General features: G+C 37.9%; 2 protein-coding genes across 21 annotated transcripts in view; one reads left to right on the top strand and one right to left on the bottom strand.

The window, feature by feature from the left end:
- Positions 1–19,093, bottom strand: part of LOC147356198 (uncharacterized) — a 75,507-nt gene that overhangs the window by 3,471 nt on the left and 52,943 nt on the right. For 2 of the 15 annotated variants that reach the window (XR_015143105.1, XR_015143099.1), the window contains 3 exons: positions 12,255–12,333; positions 3,885–3,984; positions 360–3,670 (listed from right to left, as the gene is read on the bottom strand). Coding sequence is in view for 3 of the 15 variants with exons in the window: in XM_086343345.1 (XP_086199471.1) it covers position 3,670; positions 3,885–3,984 (101 nt within the window). In the remaining 12 variants the exon portion in view is untranslated. Of the gene's footprint in view, positions 1–359; positions 3,671–3,884; positions 3,985–7,013; positions 7,295–11,475; positions 11,741–12,197; positions 12,334–19,093 lie in introns of those variants that run through there. The other 13 variants (XR_015143106.1, XM_086343345.1, XR_015143107.1 and 10 more) reach the window with 8 other exon arrangements.
- The window catches only part of HMCN1 (hemicentin 1), a 537,476-nt gene that overhangs the window by 481,201 nt on the left and 37,182 nt on the right, over positions 1–19,093 (top strand). For 5 of the 6 annotated variants that reach the window (XM_086343341.1, XM_086343339.1, XM_086343340.1 and 2 more), the window contains 9 exons: positions 5,003–5,173; positions 5,564–5,734; positions 6,736–6,906; positions 7,077–7,247; positions 10,326–10,475; positions 10,785–10,922; positions 12,232–12,353; positions 12,998–13,235; positions 18,814–18,876. In XM_086343341.1, coding sequence (XP_086199467.1) covers positions 5,003–5,173; positions 5,564–5,734; positions 6,736–6,906; positions 7,077–7,247; positions 10,326–10,475; positions 10,785–10,922; positions 12,232–12,353; positions 12,998–13,235; positions 18,814–18,876 — 1,395 coding nt within the window. Of the gene's footprint in view, positions 1–5,002; positions 5,174–5,563; positions 5,751–6,735; positions 6,907–7,076; positions 7,248–10,325; positions 10,476–10,784; positions 10,923–12,231; positions 12,354–12,997; positions 13,236–18,813; positions 18,877–19,093 lie in introns of those variants that run through there. The other variant, XR_015143096.1, reaches the window with a different exon arrangement.

Raw genomic sequence — 19,093 nt, 5'->3', positions numbered from 1 at the left:
ATAAAATATTTGATATGAGAAAATATATGATAATTTACTGAGGTTATATAACTACTAAAAAGTGAATTAAGGATTTGTACCCAAGTTGATCTGATTCCTAAGGCTATTCACTTAGATCTTGGGTGTCTTAATTTGCAGCTCAGGATTTCTATTGTTATAAAAATTAAATATTCTTATGAAATCTTAAAAAAAAATAAAAAAGCCAAAATTATTTTAATCTTGAAAAATTAGAAAGCTAATTATAACATATCAAACCAGAAATACCTGATTAATCTTTGTACAGTTTATCAGCTATGATATCATTTAGCTTTTCATTATATAGATATTTGTACATGTCCTAAAACAAAACTCAAGGTGTCTCTTTTTTGTTTTTATTGAGTAACTATTGGCTTACTGCAGTCTTGCTCGCTGTTCTGTTGGCTTACTGATTTTTGGACTTTCTTTGGTTATCTCTCAGCCCCTACACCGACTGAACTTAGCTGCTGTTATGCATATTGTCAGTGGTGTTCTGGGTCCAGCCTCTGAGAGCGTGTGTCTCTTCCCACTGGGAGTTTCATGACATCACATTAATAGGGAGATACTGACCATGGTGGGAGTGTTTTGTATCATAAAAACTATAGATGCTATAAATCAGAGTTTCCTTCCTACTCCCAGAGAGCTGGCTGTTAAACATTTATCAGGCTCACCTCTGAACTCAGGGAGTCCAGGAGAAGGATACTGCTCTGAAAGCCAGCTTGGGCTACTTCCCCACAGTGGATCAAGAGACTGCCCATTTTGCATATACCACTGCAAAATGGGCAGATAGCCTAAGATGGTCTTTTTCATCCAGGGGGTATGTCAGCATCTTAGGGACAAAAGAGGTTTTCTTTTAATACATTGTTGGATTCAACTTGATAAGATTTTTGAGACTTTTTACATCTATGTTCATGAGAGATATTGGCCTGTACTTTCCTTTTTTTTGTAATGTCTTTGTCTGGTTTTACCATTAGGGTGATGCTGGCCTCATAGAAACAGTTAGGAAGTAGTCTCTCTGCTCTGTCCTCTGAAAGAAAAGGTAGAGAATTGGTATATGGTACATTTTTTCCCACATATGTTTGGTAAAATTCAACAGTAAACCCATCTGGTACTGTGTTTTCTGTTATGGATGTTTAGTGATTACATTTCTTTAATAGATATAGAACTATTCAAACTTTTTTCTCGTGTGGTTTTTGGCAAATTGTGTCTTTCAAGGAGTTGGTCCATTCCATCTAGGTTGTCAAACTGGCAGACATAGAGTTGTTCAAACTCTATTAATATTCCTTTTAATATTTTTAATACCCATAGGATCTATAGAGATGCCTCCTCTTTTATTTCTGATATTAATAATTTGTATTCTTTTTCTCTTGAATAGCCTGGCTAGAATCTTACTGATCTTTTCAAAGAATCAGCTTTGGGTTTCACTGATTATTATCTATTGATTTCCTATGTTCAGTTTCACTAATCTCTGCTCTAATTCTATTTCTTTTCTTCTTACTTTAGATTTCATTTTCTCTTTTTTAGTTTCCTAAGGTGGAAATGTAGATGATTTATTTTAGATCTTTTCTAATATATGCATTCACTACTATGAATTTCCCTCTAAGCACTACTTTTGCTGTATCCCACAAATTTTGATAAGTTGCATTTTCATTTGCATTTAATTCAAAATATTTTTAATATCTCGAGATTTCTTCTTTGCAATTGTATTATTTAGTAGTGTGTTATTTAATCTCCACATATTTGGGGATTTTGCATCTATCTATTATTGATTTCTAGCTTGATTCCACTGTGGTCTGAGAGCAGACATCATATAATTTCTATTTTTTAAAATTTGTTAAAAGTATATTTTATGGCTCAGAATGTGGTCCACCTTGATGAATGTGCCATGTGAGCCTGAGAACAATGTAAATTCTGCTGTTCTCAGATGAACTAGTCTATAGACGTCAACTGTATCTAGTTGATTGCTGTTCTTGAGTTCAGTCATTTTCTTATTATTTTTCTGCCTGCTGGATCTGTCATTTCTGATTTTTCCCAGTCATACATGCTTCATAAACTTTTTCCCATTCCACAATCTCTTCCAAGATCACACATGCATTTATGTGTCATGTTTCCTTAGTCCCTTTCACTTGGAACAATTTCTTAGCTACTTTTTACAGCCTTGCTATTTTTTAAGTCTGTATGCTAGTGATTTTGTAAGAATTTTCTGTTTAGGTGTGTCTGATATTTTTTCATGATTAGATTCAGATTTTGCATTCTGGCAGACATATCATAGAAAAGATTTTGTGTCCTCAGTACATCATATCACGTGACATCTTAAACTGGTGATGTTAACTTTGTTCACTTTAACGTGGTGTTTTCCATTGTGTAGTTACTATATTTACCTTTGTAATTAATAAGCATTTTGTAGGGAAACTTCTAAGACTTCATAAACATCTTGTTTCTTATCAGTCTTTTACCAGTTTTAGCATCTATTTATGATTTATTTTTGCTTTACATCAGTTATTGCTATGATCTTACAAGACATTTTATTTCTAACTCAATCATATCTCCTACATCTATTATTGGCTTTCCATTGTAGGAAAAAACTTTTCTCTCCCTTTTTTTTTTTTTGAGTTATATCAGTAAGAACTCAAATACCCTTTCCTTCAGTGATTTATAATGCACAACTGTCATCATTTATTGTGATGCACAAATTGTCCTAGACTTGGTTGGTGGAGATCCCTTGAGGCTATCTTCAGTGTCCTCTTGACCTGTCCCCATGATTCTATGAACACTTCTACTTTCTAGTACAAATTGCTATTTTAGGCCTATCTTGTCTTCCCTCTAAAAAAGGTTGATATCTTCTGGGGTAGACCATCCTGCTGCCATTTGACAGTCATTAAAGATATATTGTTGGATTTCTGAAAGACTGAGCTTTTTTGGAAGTGTCATTTGGAAAGCATTGAGAACTTTGAGTGAAGAATAGCAGTACTAACATAGGGCTTACACTTAGATGAAAAGTGTTTGAATATCACCTATCAACTCATTATTTTTTACGCCCATCCTAGTAAGGTAGATTCTTTTCTTATCCACATATAGCACATGAAGAAACTAGATACCCAGAAGCTAAGTAACTTGTCTAGGATCTCACAGCTAGTAAGGCCAGAGTGGTTATTCAGGCACAGGGTATCTGCTCTAGAGTCTCTGCTCTCCTGCCTTTCCAGAATCAGAACTGCAATGCAGTGTAATAACAAATTCATCTTTTACTTTTCATAATGTTCTAATCCCTCCATAGCTGTTGTCTTTTGTATTCTTTAGATAACATGAAATGTTACACCTTCTCTGGTTTATATTATCATTCTTGCTATCCTTCCATTCACATAAAAGAAACATTTCAATTCTGCCATCTTTCATGCCATGAAATTCAATTTTGGTTTGGGTTTTCTGTATTGACTTAAAAAATTAAAAGGATCTTCAGCTGAAAACCTCTATCCATATGTCATAGAAACTGTAGCCCACCAGGCTCCTCTACCCATGGAATTCTCCAGGCAAGAACTCTGGAGTGGGTAGCCATTCCCTTCTCCAGGGGATCCCACATAGGGATCAAACCCAGGTCTCTTGCATTGCAGGCAGATTCTTTACCATCTGAGTCACCAGGGAAGCTCCATAATAAAATCTACAGAGATAAGAAATTAATAAATGTCACCCAGTTGTAATCCTCCAAAAAAATGCATGTATCATAAGGCTTTTTATAATACATAGAACATATTAAAACATAGAATATATTAAAACAGTTGGAATAGCAGAATTTTGAAATGCCATATCCATATTAATAACTATGAACATCAGTGATCTTAATTAATAAAGTAGTAGTCTTGAGTAGTACTTGCCATTTAATGAAAGGCTTTCTTTCCCTTTTATGTTTAGTCAAATAATTTTTAGTGAAGATTCTTGTCAGCTGAAATAAATTTGTAACTGTGTTTCTTGTGTCTACAAAATACAAGAATATGTAGTCAATTCAATTAGACAACAGTTAATTAGAAGAAAATTCAAGATGTGTTTTAAAATATTTTCTAAACAAAGAAAACAAATGATAATTCCATTCCTTGTTTTTCAACTTACAGGTTGTGTTAAGAGACTATTTAGACAGGACCTTAAAGCCCTATGGTTCCTATCTTGGTTAAACCTGGTGACCACAGCAACAACTTTTTGAGCCCCACATCTAGAAAATACCTTTTGACAAAAATATGATCTGATACTGACTTATACATAAGAGAAACCATAATGTTTCTTCTCAGCCCCTACACCTGGAAGGAAACAGGTTGTTCCAGTCTTGTGGTCAGATGGTGTAATATGTTAGTTACTAAAAGGAAGGCCTTACTCTTATTTCTTGGAAACTACTGGTCAATTTTTTCTGTTGTTTAGGAAGCAGGTGAGTGTGTTATTTAGAACTTTTAATTCATGAACATTATGTAATGGGGAAAATTTTCAAAGAGTTACAACTGTGCAAATCATCATGCTGTTGAAAGGTCCAAGTACATTTTTAAATGTGAAGCTGAATCAGGTTGGAAGATGTGGCCTTGCAGTGTGGGGTCCAAGTTATTATGGAGACAACTGGTTCTCCATAACTGCATCGAGATTTGTTATACAGCTTAGCTTCTGGTTCCTTCCACTTTCCCCAGAAAATACTTAGGGCTTATAAGCTCAGACTTTATTTACATATAGTAGTTTGATTACATTTAATTTTAATAAAAGAGCCCCTTTGGATAATTTTAAGCATTTATTTTGGCATCAGGTAGCCTTCTCAATTTCCCTATAGACACTAATTCTCATGAAAATCTAACCAGAGGGGGAAGGGAAGAAGATCGTTTGTTATGTTTGCTTTGGTTCAATTTCAGTTATTTTAGATTCTGGGCTAATTTAACTCATTACGAGTTATTTATTTGTATAATTTTTTTATAACAAACGTGGTTCTGTGACTTGAAACTCTGTCTTGGGCTGTTTGTAGTTCATGGAGCATGGAGTACCTGGCAGCCTTGGGGGACATGCAGCGTAAGTTGTGGGAAAGGTACCCAAACAAGAGCAAGACTGTGCAATAACCCACCACCGTCATTCGCTGGGTCCTACTGTGATGGAGCAGAAACACAGATTCAAGTTTGCAATGAAAGACACTGTCCAAGTAAGATAAATACAGTGTTTGTACCCTCAATAATTTAACCTCTACGTCTTATCTAGGGAGCGTGTCATCAAGAATCAATGTCAAATGTACACACTGCTATATTTAAAGTGGATAACCAACACGGTCCTACTGCATAGCACAGGGAACTCTGCTCAGTGGTGTGGCAGCCTGGATGAGAATGGATGCATGCATATGTATGGCTGAGTCCCTTTGCTGTCCACCTGAAACTGTCACAACATTGTTGATCGGCTGGCTATACTCCAATACAAAATAAAAACTTAAAAAAAAGAATCAGTATCAATAAGATCATCACTCAACCTATCAATGCGCAGGGTTTAACTTGATCATTTCTAAGTAGTAACCGAGCACATATGTTTTTCTTTAACCCAGTTGATGGCAAGTGGGCCACTTGGACCAGTTGGAGTGCCTGCTCTGTATCCTGTGGAGGCGGCGCCAGGCAGAGAACAAGGGACTGCTCTGATCCTGCTCCCCAGTATGGAGGCAACAAATGTGAAGGGAGTGATGTCCAGAGCGATTTTTGTAATAGTGACTCTTGTCCAAGTGAGTGTTGGAAATAGTGAGTCAACATTATACTTTCTTAAAGTTTCATTATGGCCTTAAGTCCTTAAAATTACAACAGTCTGTTACTTGATTTGTCTACCACTGGTTTAGAATATCAAAATGTTGTGTGGTTGCTGTTGTGTCTATATAATACCACAGACCCCACTGATTTATATGGGCAGAGGTTACATCCTATTTCATGTCCTTTATAGGACCAGCTTCAGAGTGCAAGGACTACGGCATCCTTCCACACTAACTGGTGATGCTTCCTTAATAGAAGCAAGCAGGTGCCTCTCTGCCTTAATTTAGTCACCCAAGCTAGAAGTGTGGACCCTAGCAGCATTTCAGTTCACTGTATCCTGAATGTTACAGCTTGACTCCTCAGAGACCTTTTCTCATTCCTATCCTCCAGCTCCTGGAAAACTCTTTTTGTTGTGGTTCAGTCGCTAAGCTGTGTCCGACTCTTTGCGACCTCTTGGACTGCAGCATGCCAGGCTCCTCTGTCCTCTGCTGTCTCCTGGAGTTTGCTCAGATTCATGTCCATTGAGTCAATGATGCTATCTAACCATCTTACTCTCTGCCTCCCCTTTCTCCTTTTGCCTTCACTCTTTTGCAGCATCAGGGTCTTTTCCAGGGAGTCAGCTCTTCGACCAAAGTATTGGAGCTTCAGCAGCAGTCCTTCTAGTGAATATTCAGGATTTCCTTTAGGATTGACTGGTTTGATCCTGCAGTCCAAGGGACTCTCCTAAGTCTTTTCCAGCACCACAATTCAAAAGCATCAGTGCTTTGGCACTCAGCCTTGGTTATGCAGGTTAAATGGAATTGTACAGTCACTGGAATGTATACCCAGTTTCCAGTCAAACCAACAGCCAAACCACCTGTCTTTGGAAGATGCCTGTTTATAGATCTGGGTGTTTCTTTTCACTTCCTGGATAGAGTCTTTCTGTACTCTTTGGATGAATGTCATTGTTTACCACTTCTCCAATGGTTCTGTGTCGTAGCTCATGGTAACTGGAGTCCTTGGAGTGGCTGGGGAATATGCAGCCGGACATGTAATGGGGGGCAGATGCGGCGGTACCGCACATGTGATAACCCTCGTCCCTCCAGTGGAGGAAGAGCTTGTGGGGGCCCAGACTCCCAGATCCAGAGATGCAACACGGACATGTGTCCTGGTGAGCTTCCCAACCCCTGGCAGGAGAACAAGTAAAGCCTTTCATTCAGTGCTCCTTGTAGCAGCCCCATCATTTCAGGTCTTGAAATGAAATTCATATAGGCAGAGTCACCCTGGGGGTAGATTTTATAACCCATTTGTTAATATTGACCGTCTCGTTCTTGTTCACAGTGGATGGAAGTTGGGGAAACTGGCATAGTTGGAGCTGGTGTTCCACCTCTTGTGGAGGAGGTGAAAAGACACGAAAACGGCTGTGCAACAATCCAATACCATCTAAAAGTGGTCGCCCCTGCCCAGGCGATGCTACTCAGGTATCCAGATGTAATATACAAGTATGTCCAGGTAAGCAACCTCATTCGACTTTGGCAGGACCACAATTTACAGACTTTCTGTGAATTAAAAAAAAAAATAAATGGTGTCACTCTGAGCCCTCAGATTACAAAATAGTGCCAACTCTGGGTGAAAGGGGCTTCCCAGGTGGCTCAGTGGTAAAGAATTCACCTGTCAAGCAGGAACATAGGTTTGATCCGTGGGTTGGGAAGATTCCCTGGAGAAGGAAATGGCAGGCCACTCCAGTATTCTTGCCTGGGAAATCCCATGGAGAGAGGAGCCTCATGGGCTCCATGGGGTTGCAAAGAGCTGGACACAACATAGAGACTAAACAATGACAACAACTGGATGGAAGAATTAGGAAAACGGCACTTTTTCCCCCTCATTGATGCAGCTCTGTGCCAAAGCTCATGCTGGATATTAGTCTCTACCTGCTTCCTTCTAGGCTCCTTTTATAAAAGGATATGGTCTTCTCCCAGCTGTAAATAGTAGTCCTGGGCTTGAGGACTAAAAAGGGCAAGGAAGAGTGGGCAAACCAGTCTGAGATTCCAGGCAGAAAAATGAGGGTGGGGCAGAAACTGAATAGCTAATAGAAATACACAATTGGAGGCTGTTCTTTCACAGACTGAAATATAGAGAACATGAGTATAGACAGTAAAATAGGGAAAACTCAGTTTAAGGGAAAAGATTAGGGGGGGTTTCAACTACTATCATTCAAGTCACGCAATATGGCTAGATAATTGAGATACAACAATTCAGAAGGAACAGAGTTGGCATTCTAGAACTCATGGACCTCAGAGTTTACTGGAGTCCCAAGAAACTGTGGAAAATATTAAGGGTATTCATCTCAAAGAACCGGACCAAAAAGAACATTTTCACACTGTTGAAATATGGGCATACCATTGGACATTCCAAAGCTTTAAGGTTGCTTTGGGAATTAAATATCGCTGAAAATCAACAAGGCCCATTTGACAGAGGGACAGAAAGGAGTTACAAGAACAGATGTATAGGATGTAAGCAGGCTGAAAGAGCAAGCATCCCTCACTTAGTTGCTTAATGCGTCTCCTCAGCATGGCGCTGATCACCAACGATGTTGAGACTCTTAACATGTAGGGACAGTGACAGGTCTCATTTCAGTTGAGACATTTTGTAGCTCAGTCTCTCATGATACCAGGGACCCAGTGACAGAAGAAGTCCAAATAGGCAAATAATTTGGATTATAGGATCCCAACTGGGTAGACAGAACAAGGAGACATCTATTGAACATTGGGATTCAAGTCTCTAATGAAACTAGAGAATCAAGGTCAAAATGGGAGGCCACTCGTTAGTGCTGACCTTGAGAACTAAGGAAATTAGTCCTAAGCACAGTGAGATGATAGTAGGATCCCTAAGGAGCCAGCCAGGTCCTATACTATGTACTTTCTTGCATCATCTTGCTGCATGGTTCCCATCACTCTCTAAACTCTCTACTCTTAGCTTCTCAGATGTGACAAGCCACCATCTCTCCTAAAAGGGCGATGTGTGCTGTGTCTTCTACCCAGAAAGCCTTTCTCTGCCTTCCTTGACTTGTATATATGCTCAGTCCTCATCTTAGCTAAGACCTAAGCAACTCATCTTCCCATCCCTAGTCTATTTTTACCTCTTTCTCAGACTTCCCTGAGTAAGATATCTTACACATTAGTGCATTTCACATCTATTTGTAGAATTCTAATTATTATCTCCCCTGTTTAGATATAAGTGCTATGAAAGCAAGCTTCATGTCTTTTTTATCTTTCTTACCATTGTATCTTCAATACTTGACTAACAGATGAATATAATCAAGAACATGAAGGGTGAATCAATGTGAAAAAACTGTTTCTCTCACTATTAAAATAATGCAAAATAAAATGATGAAACACTTACTGACTTTTCTCAGATTGAATACAACTGTATTTCTCCCCAGTATATAATTTGTTGTTTAGTTGCTAAGTCATGCCCGACTCTTTCGCAACCCTATGGACTGTAGCCTGCCAGGCGCCTCCGTCTGTGGGATTCTCCAGGCAAGAATACTGGAGTGGGTTGCCATGTCCTTCTTCAGGGGATCTTCCCAACCTGGGATCAAACCCACATCTCCTGCATTGGCAGGCAGATTCTTTACCACTGAGCCATCAGGGAAGCCCCAGTGTATAATACATGATAACAATATCTGAAACACCTTATGATTGCTTCAAACTATATTCAAGTGTGTGACCAGTCACAAGGCTTTGGAGCGGTTTTGTTGCTGATACCTCCTTCCTTCTGTGCTCTCATGAAGGAGGCAATGGATAAAAGAATATGGGTTTTCTGAACCATTTTTCTAGATCTCACATTTACACATCAATAGATGGTAACTTGTTTTTCTCTTTCAGACACACAGGGAGCTCAGCTCGGTGCTCTGTGCTGACTTAGAAAGGTGGAGTGGGAGGGAGGCTCAAGATGGAGGAGCTATATGTATACATATAAATGATTCCCTTTGTTGTACAGCAGAAACCAACACATTGTAAAGCAACTGTACCCCAATAAATAAATTAAAAAATAAAGAATATGAGTTTTGTTCTGCTGCTTCCTAATTAAGTAATCATGGGACAATCACTTGAATGCTCTGAACTTTATTTTCCTAGTCTGCAAACTCTGGCTATTTATTTAAACTGTGGCTATTTAAACTTACCTTATAGAATTTTTCTAGAATGAGTTAAAATATATTATGTGCTTCCTATAGTACATGACATGCTCAATAAACCCTCATTATTATCAACATTTCATCACCATCACCAAACATGTACTTTATTTTGGCTTTGGGACTGGGCACTGAGTGTATTCTTTGGATTGTGAAATAATACTATGATGTACATAGATTGGAAGGATCCTATATTTATGCAGGATGATGAGTGTTACATGGGAGTAGAATGTTTTGAAAGCTTATTTATTTCACTCTGAAATTCAGATGTCATATGATATTTTAAATGTTTGGGAGAAGATTTGGAGCATCTTTGAATACTGGCTTTCTTTTCTCCAATGTAATGTTGATGAAATTGTTTCCTTTCCAAGAATGTTTTTTTCTTCCCGCAATAGGTGGGCCCCAGCGAGCCAGAGGAAGTGTTATTGGAAGCATTAATGATGTTGAATTTGGAATTGCTTTCCTTAACGCCACGGTCACAGATAGCCCAAACTCTGATACTAGAATAATACATGCCAAAATTACCAACGTACCTCGCAGTCTCGGTAGGTCTCTTTGCTGATAAAAGTTGTCAATAAGCCTCTTTTTAAAAACATACATTATTCTTCTTCATCTATTATTTCCACTTAAAATTTCTAGGGATGCTACTACTAAATGAGCAGTGTAATAGTCCTTAGTTTTATCCCAATGGTAAACTCTTTTTAAAAACTGGTATTTTTAGATGCTGATATTTTTGGTATTATTCAAGTATATTTAGAATTCATCCCTTTGAATAACTTTCTGTGAGTAATGGCTCACAACAATGGGCTGTAAATATTTTGCTTTGACATCTTATTTACCCCTTTTTTCTCTAGGTCCAGCAATGAGAAAGATAGTTTCTATTCTAAATCCCATTTATTGGACAACAGCAAAAGAAATAGGAGAAGCAGTCAATGGCTTTACCCTCACCAATGCAGTTTTCAAGAGAGAAACCCAAGTGGAATTTGCAACTGGTTCGTATCAACTGAACTTAATATCCTATTGCTATTTAAAAATGTGATCGCTGTAAAAGTTGGAAGTTTAGAAAAATACATTATATGTTCCCACAGAGGATAATTTCAAAGTTTTGTTGCCGTCTTATCATAAATGACATAAAAGCAAGTTTATATTTTCCTATAAACTTTTACTGACATGGCTCTATAAGAGGCCATATGTTTTCAGATACTATAGTGATTTTTATAACCTAAAAGTTTTTTTCCCTTCATCTTTCCTGTATCTGTTCTCTTTAATTCCTTAGAGAGGGTTTTGAAGGCCAAGCAGAGCAGGAAGCTGAGTCATAGCTATTAATTAAAGGTTTTTGTCTTTGAACCAGAGATTCAGTTATGATATCTGATAGGGATTCTTTAATCAAAAAATTGGAAATATAAACAAGCAAATCTAAAGACTTTTCACTTTATCCTTAGCCTTAATGCATATGGATTAGCAATTCATGGTCTTTTCCAAGTGCAGACGACTTTTTAAAGACCTTCATATGAAGTATCTTTGAAGGTGGTCCGCCTTTGCAGCAGTGATCTTTAAGGTAGCGGGGCTGACGAAAACCACAGCTTTAATCAGCCCACAAGACGTGTGGGTCTTTGTATGGCAATCCACTTCCTAAGATGCCCCTTTGCTGTTTCTAAAAGCACCAGAAAGAACAAAGCGCTGGAGCCAGACTCGTGGCTGTTGCCAGTCCGCCTGGTCGCGCTGTCTGTCCCCTTCTCACAGGCAATCCGTCCATTTCTGTAGAACTGCCTTGCTATTGCTTGTCAGTTGACAGTGTGGATTCCTTCACCTAATTATAGGTGTAATCAGGTGAAATTTTTGTAAAAAATGTAAAAAAAGGAATTTTAAAATCAATTTAATTAAGTTTAATTTGGGGGCTAAGTGCTATTTTCTCTTATGATTTGTGTTTAATCAAGTTTGAAGTACAATAACATAGCTGAACTGGTATAAAAATAAGTCTGTAATGTGCTTACACAAACCATATTTTATAAACACACACACACATATGCATGTGTGCATGCTCAGTTGTATCTGGCTCTTTGTGACCCCATGGACTGTAGCCCGCCAGGCTCCTCCGTCCATGGAGTTTTCCAGGCAAGAATACTGGAGTGGGTTGTCATTTCCTTCTCCAGGGGATCTTCCTGACCCAGGGATCGAACCTGCACCTCCTGCATTGGCAGGTGGATTTTTTACTACTGGGAAGTGTATCTGTATATATACATACACACACACGTATATATAATACATTTGCTGTTGAAATGAATAAATTTTAATTCCTAGGAGAAATCTTGCGGATGACTCACGTTGCCCGGGGCTTGGATTCTGATGGTGCTCTGCTGGTAGATATCATCGTGAGTGGCTATGTCCTGCAGCTACAGTCACCTGCCGAAGTCACCGTAAAGGTAAAACGTTAGGGTAACTTGCCTTCACTGTTTATTGGAGAAATGGTAAGAGTCAGAGTCAAAGATCATTAAAGAAGCACAGAAAACTTGTACAGTTTCCCCTTGTTCACTTTGGAGAGTAAATCTCTAAACCACTAAGGGTAGAAATGGCTACGTGGTCTTTGTCTAAAAATTTTTAAGGAGGAGTCTTTATAAGCTTTTAGTAGTTTTATGACGATGCTTATCAGGACTAAGATCAGAGCTATGTTGATTTAAGCCATTTAACTTTCTGTAGACAAAGAGAATAGTAAGTCTTACATAAAAGATTTTATAGACCATCCACAAAAGTATTCCAGAAATTAAAGAATGATAGCAATCGCCTTTTCACATTTTTACTTTACTCTTAACCGACAACTCTGAGTCCCTTATTAAACTCTCATTTATGACACTAAAATTATGAAACTAAGGTCGTTACAATGGTAGGTAGGTTCAAACTTTAAGTTTGAACACTGCTATACAATTACAATTTTTATTTAGAACTGTATATTTTTAGACCCTAAGCCATTTTTATTTTTATCTCATTCTACATATCATAGTACCCTCAAAAAGAAAAAAAAAAAAAACAGGAGCCATGCTGATCCTCAAATCCGTATTGTCCTCCTTAGGATTACACCGAGGACTACGTTCAGACAGGCCCTGGGCAGCTGTATGCCTACTCAACCCGGCTGTTCACCATTGACGGCGTCAGCGTGCCTTATACGTGGACCCACACCGTCCTCTACGACGAGGCACAGGGAAGAATGCCTTTCTTGGTAGAAACACTTCATGCATCCTCTGTGGAATCTGACTACAACCAGTTAGAAGAGACACTGGGTTTTAAAATCCACGCTTCAATTTCCAAAGGTAATTTGGTTAAGGGAAAGTCCAGCTCTTCATGCTACATAGTCCTTTCTAAATGGGTAAAAGAATTGCACGGATGCCATTCAAAATAAGGATGTCAAGGTATAGACTGAATGTAACATGTTTTTCATGTGTATTGTCTATGTTTTATAAATAAAGTCCTATGGTAAGTCCAATCCAATTAGCATTCTAGTACATTTGGTTTGCTAATATGCATCTTCATATATTAATAGCATATTGAAGTTGTTACTGTTCTAGCCTATATACACAGAGCAATTTAAAAAGATATCCTCTGTCAATGATTTTTCTTTGGGTAATAAACTCCATTTGTTCTTGTTTTGAATCTTATAAGATTTTTTTAAATTCCTGAAACAGGATGTAAAGGTGTATCTTAACCTAGTCCAAAAAAAAAAAAAAAAATGTTTCTGTATTTTAAAAGAAAAACTGGGGAGTAATCAGCAGAATTCCAGCTGGCATTTATTGTTCTTGGAAATTATAGCTTTTGAACTGCTTCCTCTTGATCTTAGTAGCCCCCCTATGCTGGTGGGTTTTGATGTATCTATATTCTGAGATATCCTTTTTCATTTTTGTTTTATTTAAATATTTATTTTTTATTTTGGAGTATAATTGCTTTACCTTGTTGTGTTGATGTCTGCTGTACAACAGTGTGAATCAGCCTAAGTATACATACGTCCCCTCCCTGTTGAACCTCCCACCCCTCTAGGTTGTCATGGAGCACTGGGCTGAGCTCCCTGTGTTATACGGCAACTTCCCATTAGCTGTCTATTCTACGTATGGTAATGGATATGTTTCAGTGCTACTCTCTCAGTTTGTCCCACCCTCACCTTCCCCCAGCTGCCTCTCTATTCCTGCCCTGCATATAGGTTCATAAGTACCATTTTTCAGTGGTAAGAGGCACCATGACAATTAGCATTCCATATCCCATGGGGTTTGACGCTTGGAGATGATACTTGCATGAGGTTATGTTATAGACACTAACTGTTTGGATGATTTTAATATTGAACTTTAGGCTCCCATGAGTATATTTAAAATGATTCGGAGTAGTCTGGGGAGTGTGTGTTTTGCTTTGTGCTGGCTTTCCTAAAATAAATCCAAGTAGATTTAGCCAGCATCATTTTGCTTATCATCTTTAGCACATACACTAAAAATTCATTTTCACTCTTTATCCTTGCTCTCATCAGCTGTGCATGTAACTGTTTTCTTCTTCAGCATCAGAACTGCTTCATCAAATTTGAGGTCATAGTAATGTAAGAGTATATTCACATTTTTTGAACTAATCTCAGATTCATGAAGCCTCATAGCCTCACACCTTCTCCACCCACGTCCATCACCACCACCTTATTTTACTATTGTCATGCATGTTACTTTAACTTGGACAAGTGAAAAGAGCCACTGGAACAAAGAGTTATATTTTCTTTTCCCCAGTAATACCTACTTTTCAAATTTAATCTCCACTTCTACTTTTTCCAGTTCTCCATACAATTAAAAAAAAAAAATCTTTAGCACAAGATTTTGGTTAAAATGAATTTATATTATCTGGGACTAGAGGAATTAAAATGATTTTTGAAAAGTCATGTACTTTCTACCCAATCGTGTTAAGTCCTCTAAACTTGAAACTGCTTGATGGTCTTTATGGTTTCTGTCTATTGAGGGATTTGAGTCCCACGGTAGAAGGAAACACTGTGAGACATTTAAAACCTCTTACTATTCTTGCATACTATGATTCTGTGAATCACAGCTGATGCCGTTGCCCATTGGTTGTTACTATTCCTGTTTGTTTTAATAATTGTGCACCTGCCGTTTCTTTTTAAATGACCACCAGGGGGCAAGCCTGCATTCTGAGTTGCTTCACCAGCATGTTCTTTCTCTTTGTTGGGTCTAAACTAGAACTATGGTTACAATGCAGTTAGACTTGTACAGACCTTGATTTCTAGACACAGAGATTTTGGTTTACCTAGTCTAAGGTAGGACCTTGGAGTCTGTATATTTAACACAGCCTCTGAATGATTCTGCTGTATCTAGTCTTTACTATATGATCCAAACCTAGGTTGCCCACATCATAGTGACTGTAAGGAACCTTCATACTGGTTGAAAACACAGATTTCCCAGGCTTCTTCCTTTGCCATTCTGACTAGGGTAGAACCAAGGGATCTATATTTTTAATAACCTCTCCAACAGATTATAGTATCAGTAAAGTTTGGCAGTTATTAGTCTATAAAGATCCTAACTTAATTGTTTGAAGCATATTCTGAGTATACTAATATGATAGTATACTGATAGAAGTGACTGCAAGGAAGAGCATCAAAATCTTGGCAGTAGTTTGTCTCAAGTGAAAGGGCACAGAGAATTTTATACTTATCAATGTTTTTACAATTATATATTACCATAACACACAAACAAACATTTTGTATTACCTTCCTACTATGTCAAAAAAGAAAATCACGATATAATTCAAAGTCAGGTTCTTTAACTACAAGAGAAAGAATAAAAGGAAAATATGTATTTTATGTTCTTTGATATGAAAATCTTTGGACATTATAGATAGAAGTATTTATATGGCTGAACCAATATTTAGAACCCAGAAATGGCAACCCACTCCAGTGTTCTTGCCTGGAGAATCCCAGGGACGGGGGAGCCCGGTGGGCTGCCGCCTATGGGGTCGCACAGAGTCGGATGTGACTTAGCAGCAGCATGATGTTTAAAAACGAAAACAAAAAAAAGCAACAGTTATTCTTGGTAACATTCCGACTAAAACAATGTACAATGAACCATCCATTTACATGACAGTTGCATTCCTGGAAAGTTTATTGTATATTTTAATCACACACAAAAATGTTTAATAATTGGAAGATGAGTTCTAGCCATAGATAATTACAAACAGCTTTCTGGATTCCACAAAAATCTTTTGGGGAAAGGGACACATCTTCATCTTGCATCCTTAACCCACGCATTGCAATATTTAAAACCTGCCCTGGGGTCCACCCCACTCACGAAACAGGCTTCATATTAAATCTTGTCATCATCAAGACAACCAAAGTCTCTCCCAGGAAACTTCCCAGATGCTGCCTTATGGAAGCTATCTCCCTGTTTAGAACCAAAAATCTAAAGCTTCTATCAGATAATAACATATTTATGTGACACATTTTTCCACAACTGTGGCCCCAACACAATGCTGTACATAACATACTGGCTACATTAAGGCATATGTAAATAAGTGAATAAAAATGAAGCATGAATTATAACCACCTGAACTGTATTCCTTTTAAACCTTTATGTTGGGGTATAGTTGCTTTAGTGTCAGTTTCTGCTGCAGAGTGAAGTGCATCAGCTGTATGTATACAGCTACCCCTCCCACACCTCAGGTCATCACAGAGCTCGGAGCTGAGCTCCTTGCACTATACCGTGGGCTCCCCCATCTGTTTTACACATGGCAGCACACACATGTCAGTGCCAGCTCCCAGTTCATCCCACCTGCCTCTCCCCTTGGCGTGCCCACACATCCATTCCCTACATCTGTGCCTCTATTCCTGCCCTGCAAATAGGTTCATCTGTACCATTTTTCTAGATTCCATATACATGCATTAATATCAACATTTTTTTATTTCACTGTGTGTGACAGACATTTCTCTAAAGAAGACATACAGATGACCAGGAGACACATGAAAAGATGGCCAAAATTACTAATTATTAGAGAAATACAGATCAAACCTACAATGAATTACCATATCTCACATAGGTCAGCATCGCCATCATCAGAAAATCTATAAATAAAAAAATGCTGGAAAGGATGTGGAGAATTCTCTTGCACTATTTGCGGGAATGTAGATTGATACAGTCACTATGGAGAACAGTATGAAGGTTCCTTAAAAACTAAAATAGAACTACCATATGACCCAGCATTCCACTACTGAGCATTTGCCCTGAGAAAACCATAATTCAAAAAGACATCTGCACCCAGTAATAATCATAGCACTATTTACAATAGCCAGGACATTGGAAGCAACCTAAATGTCCATTCACAGATGAATAAAGATGTAGTGCATATACATAATGGAATATTACTCTGCCATAAAAAGAAATGAGATTGGGTCATCTGAATTATATTCTTGAGTTCAGTGGCTGAAAGTCATACGAACTTGCATCTAAATCCTTGTTCCAGATTATCTTTATAATTTTATTACCTTTGACTTTAGGTTACTTACATGACCTCAGTCTCAAATTCTTCATCTGGAAATTGGTTATGACGGGAGTCGGGGAATTCTGAGATTTAAATATAGCACACGAAGCTCACAGCACTGTATGACAGTCAACAATCACTTAGCAAACATTTCTATCCCATCCATTCTGCCCCCATTCCCTTGAAGGTACAGGAAGGCTTGAATACTCTCAGGGTCATTTTTACACTTGGACAGGAAATGGATCATGAACCTCTGCTTTCTCTTCAAGGTTTTAAGCAGTTTGATTGCCTAGAAATAGCAAGTATGGCTTTAGCTTTCTAGTCAAGGAATTGTATTCACTGGAGTAGTATTTCTTCCACCCTCCACAAATATGTATGAGAGTTTTGAACAGTGTCATGGTCTCAGCAGGGCTTAAATAATTTTGCAATCAGAGACTCTCCAAAGTAGAGTGAATATGAAAAATAAATACCCAGACTCACTCTATGAAGAACACCTAAAGCAATAAAAGTAAACCATCTTGTGTATTTGGAATTGAAGGAAAATCTAAGATAATTTCTAAGAGATTGAATATAAACTCAGTGTATTATATGACTGACATAAAATTCCCCTTAAGAGAAATCTATTATGTCAATGATCGTCTTTTAAGGTGTGTGTGTGTGTTTATATTACTTTGGTAACTTGAAAATGAGTTTAAGTTTTTGTATCTCATTAATGTTTATATTTGGAAAATAACTTACATCAAAATAGAGTTATTTCCTAAGAAAAGAGATTCCCTAAGCTACCTATTCTTGTTTATATGTTTTCTTCTAACACTAATCTGACATCTATTCCATAATGATATGCCTGTTTCTTCTTGCTTTGACTACATGGAAAGAATACTTGGTTACATACAGAGGAACTTTGAACCAGATGCTTCTCTGTGCAAATGGAAATTGACAAAAGGAGAGGTTTTCTTCATTAAAGTTTGTTTTTCACTGGCATAAATTATTTTAAGGGTTTTCAAAATACCATTCCAATTTCTAGAACAGAGAAAGTAAATGGCTGGAAGAATAGGATTTTGCCTGTGGTTATGCCTGGCAGTCACATTGATTTGTATCCTTTTTTGTTATCAAAGAATAATTAATTTTCTTTTGATTCATGTAAACTACTTAGGCAGAAAATCTGCTTCCATTGGCTGCTTGCCAACAATCTCTGTACTATGATTCATTTAGTTCTTGCTTGAGAAACAGGAACATTTTTCCATTCTGCTTGTTTTCACCTATTGCATTTGCTGTGTCATGTGCTCTACTTTGGCACATCTTCCCAGGGAAGATGGTTCTGGAAAGAAATAAGGTGCCAAAGTTCTAACAAGTCAGTTAATATTGCTTTTGTCTCTATGGTAGGAGAACGCAGTAATCAGTGTCCCCCTGGGTTTGCCTTAGACTCGGTTGGACCCTTTTGTGCTGGTAAGTACAACAATAAATGATGCATTTTTGTTTTTCATAATCTGTTCATGCTATCATTAACGGACATTTACTGTCACTTTGATCGATATTTATTAATCACAATAGTCCTCTAACTGTCTCTTTTTACAGGTGAGGAAATTGAGATGTGAAGAAGTTGAGTGCCTAAGTTCACTCAGCTATCAGATGGCAGAGCTAGATTTGAATTTGAGATAGATGC

This window comes from Bos grunniens, chromosome 16 (assembly GCF_055505025.1).
Source record: "Bos grunniens cultivar Pamir isolate PY7600 chromosome 16, Bosgru_T2T1.0, whole genome shotgun sequence".
NCBI classification, from domain to species: domain Eukaryota; kingdom Metazoa; phylum Chordata; class Mammalia; order Artiodactyla; family Bovidae; genus Bos; species Bos grunniens.
This window is presented reverse-complemented; position numbering and strand designations above follow the sequence as displayed.